Source organism: Topomyia yanbarensis, chromosome 3 (assembly GCF_030247195.1).
Source record: "Topomyia yanbarensis strain Yona2022 chromosome 3, ASM3024719v1, whole genome shotgun sequence".
Lineage (NCBI taxonomy): Eukaryota > Metazoa > Arthropoda > Insecta > Diptera > Culicidae > Topomyia > Topomyia yanbarensis.
In genome coordinates this window covers 236493298-236497741 of record NC_080672.1, presented here as the reverse complement: position 1 = coordinate 236497741, position 4444 = coordinate 236493298, and the positions used below count along the sequence as shown (strand labels likewise).

Sequence of the window (4444 nt, the reverse complement as noted above, 5' to 3'; positions counted from 1 at the left end):
ACTTTGATGCCCAATCCGATGGTTTGGTGATTGTTGTCTCCTCTGGCCGTCTCCCAATCCTATCTGTTTCCGAACCATGGGGTGGGGTCAACGCCGGTGTGCAAGTGGGTTTGCTGAATGGCGAGGCAAAGTGGTTCGGTGCCGGCGATTATGTTCTGTAGGTCCCCTAGGTTGTTCCTTAGGCCGTTGATGTTCCACTGGACGACTAGCGTGGAATACTCTGAGCCGGTGCTGTTGGTCATTGAGACGCTGTTGGGACTGCGCGGTGGGCTACCTGGAAATGATTCGGAGCCGTACGACTGGTCTTGGTGGGAGTAGGGTGTGATTAGACTTACCCGGTGGTGATCCGGGCCCCCTGCACCAGCAGCCGCCGAAGGCTCGTCGGTGAGGGCCGGTACATCCGCGGACAGGGCTGGTGCAGGGGAAGAGGCTTTCTCCCTTGACAGGAAGCTATCGGCTTCGTGCGCTTTGTTTGTGTTGAGGGGGTAATTTTTGTTGCAGTTGTTGATGGGTGGCCTGGCGTACGTCCCTTCCAATGACCGCGGGAGGTAGAGCAAGGGGTCCGCAGGCGTTGTGTCGGTGGTTTTGTGCGTTTCGTTGCGGGTAGGTTTTGGTATCGTTTTCTGAAGCGTGTGGTCAACCAAACGTCGGCGGTTCGATCATTCCTTGAAAGAGTTTGTGGCGCTGAATTATTCTTGTCGGTTGGAATGTTGATATGGACTTACCCGGGATGTGCCCGGGCCTCCCGCACCAGCAGTCGCCGGGGGAGCATCGCTGTAAGGCGGAACGTCCCCGGTCAGGGCCGGCACGGGGAAGTGGGTGTCACGATTGGTGACTACTGGTTTCCTGGATGGTCTAAAACGTACCGGATGCCAAGAGCAACCGGGAACCGGGCTGAGGTCTCGTCGTACTCGTTGCTGTTGGTGAGTAGGAGTTTCCCGGCTGAGAGTTCTTCCCGGTGGTCCGCCAGGTGCGGGGATATCGGGAGACCTGAACCGGTTCTCGTTGCAGTGGAGCTGTTTGCTTAGTTTTCCTGATACTGGTGTCATTTTTGGGATCAGGCGGGGAGATCGCCTACTCTGGGGCCCGGCAAGATGCGGGGCGTTGGAGGCGGTCGTGGTTCCCGTCGTTTGGGATTGCTGTGTTGGTGGATTCTCTGGATTTCTGTCTGGTTGGCCTGAGATGGATGGTGAATGCGTAAATCGAATGCTAATGGGGATGTTAAAGGTACTTCCCTGCTGGTGCTCCAATGGTCCTGTGTCAACAGCCGCCGGGGGTGCGTCGGACGTATCCGGAACTTCCCCGGTCAGGGTCGACAAAGGCGGGCTTTGTTTTATGTTGCTGTTGAATTCGTTGTTTTTTATTGGCATCCCCAGTTGCTATGATCGTTGTATGGCTAGTCGGACATTACGAAAGACGCTTGGGGCATGGAGTTTTGCGTCGTTTCGGTGTCTGAGATGTTCAAATGTCCGGATAGTGAAGGGCTGTTGTTGCGGGAATTCGCTCGGGTTGTCCGTTGTTGTTTCGGTGGTGCTGGCTCTGTTTTGTTTCCGATAGGGCTTCGGGATTTATCCCCATCGCCTGCTCGGCTACGATTTCTTTGCTGCTTTCGTTCGTCACGAAGTCGGGGGTCTCGCTGTTGTTTCGCGGCTACTACGTTACATTCGGTCGATATCGTGGTGATCGGGTTTAGTTTGTTGACGTTTCCCTGCTCTACTTTCGGTGAAGTGTTAGCTCTGCTTACCTCGGTGAGTTGTTGCTTGGCAATTCTAAGCTGGCGAACAGCCTCCGTCAGGTGGTTTTTTAGGTTTAATATTTCATCGTCCCGGTCATCTTTTGGCGGATTGCTCTTTTCGCCCTTTAGCCTAATAAGCTCCGCCTTCAGTTTAGCGATAGTGGAATCTTTCTCGTTGTGTTTCGATTCCGTGCCTTTCTGGGTTTGTTCGGCGTAACTTGGTCCTTTGCGCTTTTGTGTTATTAGAGCTCTTGCTTCGGGAAAGGAAAGGTTTAGTGAAACTTTTGCTTTAATGATGGCTACCTCTTCCATGTATTTGGGGCACTCTTTTGCTCTTGTTGAGTGCTCTCCGCTGCTTCGAGACTTGGGTGCATGGGTTATCTTTGGCTGATGGGTGGTTCAGACTGCAGTTCAAGCAAGTTTCCTTGTTGGGGCACACCCTAGTGCCATGCCCAAATTTGCCACAGCGGTAGCACAGCATGGGGGATGGGTAGTAGGGCCGGATGCTAGTGCGTACCAATCCGAGGTAAATGCAGTCGGGGAGGGTTGAGCCACTAAAAGATATCACCACCAGAGGAGTATTGCTCACTACTCCTTCGTGCAGCTTGGTGATCCTACGCACTGCTGTGACTCCTTGACCTTTCAGCTCGTCAAGAAGTTTTTCGTTGCTCATGTCTTTGGTGTCGATATCGTAAACGACACCATGAGTAATGTTGAGAGTGGGGTGAGAAACCACCTCAACTTTTTGCCCGTCGATCAGCTCGTTCAAACTCATCAGAGCGTTATATGCCTTTTTCGACGTCGTCCTTAAGACATAGCGGGTCCCTCTACCTTCTTTTGTGGCCGAAACCACCTTTGTCGGATCGCATCCTAACACACGTTGTACCGATTTCAAAATCGTGAACGGGTTAGTCGTCAGTCGGGCATCGGAATCACCGTCCAATGATTTCGCTCGCAGTAGCAGAGTCTGCTTGTCGATTATATCGCCAGAGTTTAAGTACCCTGGCAAAGTCCGACTCAAGGATGGGCCGCTGCTCCCCGGGGTGGGGAGAGGGGGAGGTTCCCCCATTAGGTTGGTTGTTTATGAGTTGTCAGGTGGGCGGAGGTTGGCTCTTTCAAAATGCACCCTTTACACTGCACTACACTACCGCCGGCACCTACGGAGCCGATTACACTATTTCGGTTTGAATTCGCGCGCGCACGTGCAACTGTTCAAACCAATGCTCGTGGTGGAGGCGGAGGGTTGACCACGGTTTGCGCTTTTGATTTGATGGAGACGCGCTATCGCTCGACTCCTTCGGAGTCTGTGCTCCTGGTATCGGTGGAAAAGTCGATTTGGATTTTCGGCTTAAATTCGAGTAGCCTTCGCACTGATGATACACGGCACTTCGCACTCACGTAACGGACCGGGCGGAAACCAGTTGGCATACTAACCGGGAGGCGGAGCCCGAACTTCGGAAACTATATGGGTGGCGTGGACCGGACGAAAGTTTGGGTTTTAAACGCGGAGCTTGTGTTGAGAACAACTATCGGCTCCGAGTGAGTGAACCTAACTGACCTCGCGAATTCAATCAATGTTCCTTATGACTTCACACGAAATATTGACTGGAAAATATAGAAACTTTCCACTTCTCTTGCTTCGACGGAAGAGCTACCCCCAACCGAAGAATATGAATTCTTAGCGGGTTTGATTATTGAAGCAGCAGAACAAGCCCAAACGAAATGCAATCCTGGTATGACAATCAATAGACGGCCTTGGTGGGACAAAGAGTGCTCTGATGCATATGAAGCTCAACAAGTTGCCTACAAAGAAATTATGAAAGGGGGTATAAGTAAGAACTTTGAAAATAATTTGATTTTGCAAAACAAATTTGACAGTCTACGTCGTGCCAAAAAGTCTAGTTATTGGAGACGCTTCGTTGATAGCTTGTCAAGAGAAACATCAATGAGTACTCTGAGGAACCAGACAGAATTAAATTCAATTTGGTGAAGAATCTGCCTGACCTAGCAAAAAGACGCTTGTTGAATTTATTCATCAAGTTTCTTGAGCAGAACATTGTCGCGCGTGACTGGAGACAATTGAGAGTTATTGCCATTCCAAACCCGGGAAAACCAGCCTCCGTTCATAACTCGTATCGACCGATTGCAATGCTATCCTGCATCAGGAAATTGTTGGAAAAAATTATCCTTAGACGTCTCAACAATTGGGTTGAGGCGAACGACTTGCTCACAGATACTCAATTTAGTTTTCGGAGAGGAAAGGGAACGAATGATTGCCTGGCGCTACATTCGTCAGAAATACAACTTGCTTACGCAAAAAATAACAAATGGCGTCGGTGTCCTTAGACATAAAAGGAGCATTCGACTCAGTCTCCATTGATGTTCTCTCGGAGAAACTACATCAATGTGGTCTTTCACCGATATTAAATAATTATTTATACAATTTATTGTCAGAAAAGCACATGCACTTTTCATATGGCGATTTGGCGACATTCAGAATAAGTTACAAGTCTCTTGTCTAATACTACGTTCACACTAGGAGTTAAAACATGTTTTAACGCTATCTTGATGACATGTTTCTTGTTGCTAATTATTATAACATGTTTTAACTCTGTAGTGTGAACGTAGTATAAGCCCCCTTCTCTATAACTTTTACGTGAATGTCATCGATAATTATATTGTCAGCCCATGCACTCTAAGACAACTTGC

The 4444-nt window shown here is 49.5% G+C and overlaps 1 protein-coding gene across 1 annotated transcript; it reads right to left on the bottom strand.

The window, feature by feature from the left end:
* Window positions 1-59: 59 nt before the first annotated feature.
* On the bottom strand, window positions 60-1370 carry LOC131687783 (mucin-2-like). The gene is made up of 2 exons (XM_058971876.1): window positions 726-1370; window positions 60-623 (listed from the first exon to the last, which is right to left on the bottom strand). The coding sequence occupies exons 1-2, from the start codon at window positions 1368-1370 to the stop codon at window positions 60-62; spliced, it is 1209 nt and encodes a 402-aa protein (XP_058827859.1).
* Window positions 1371-4444: the final 3074 nt, after the last annotated feature.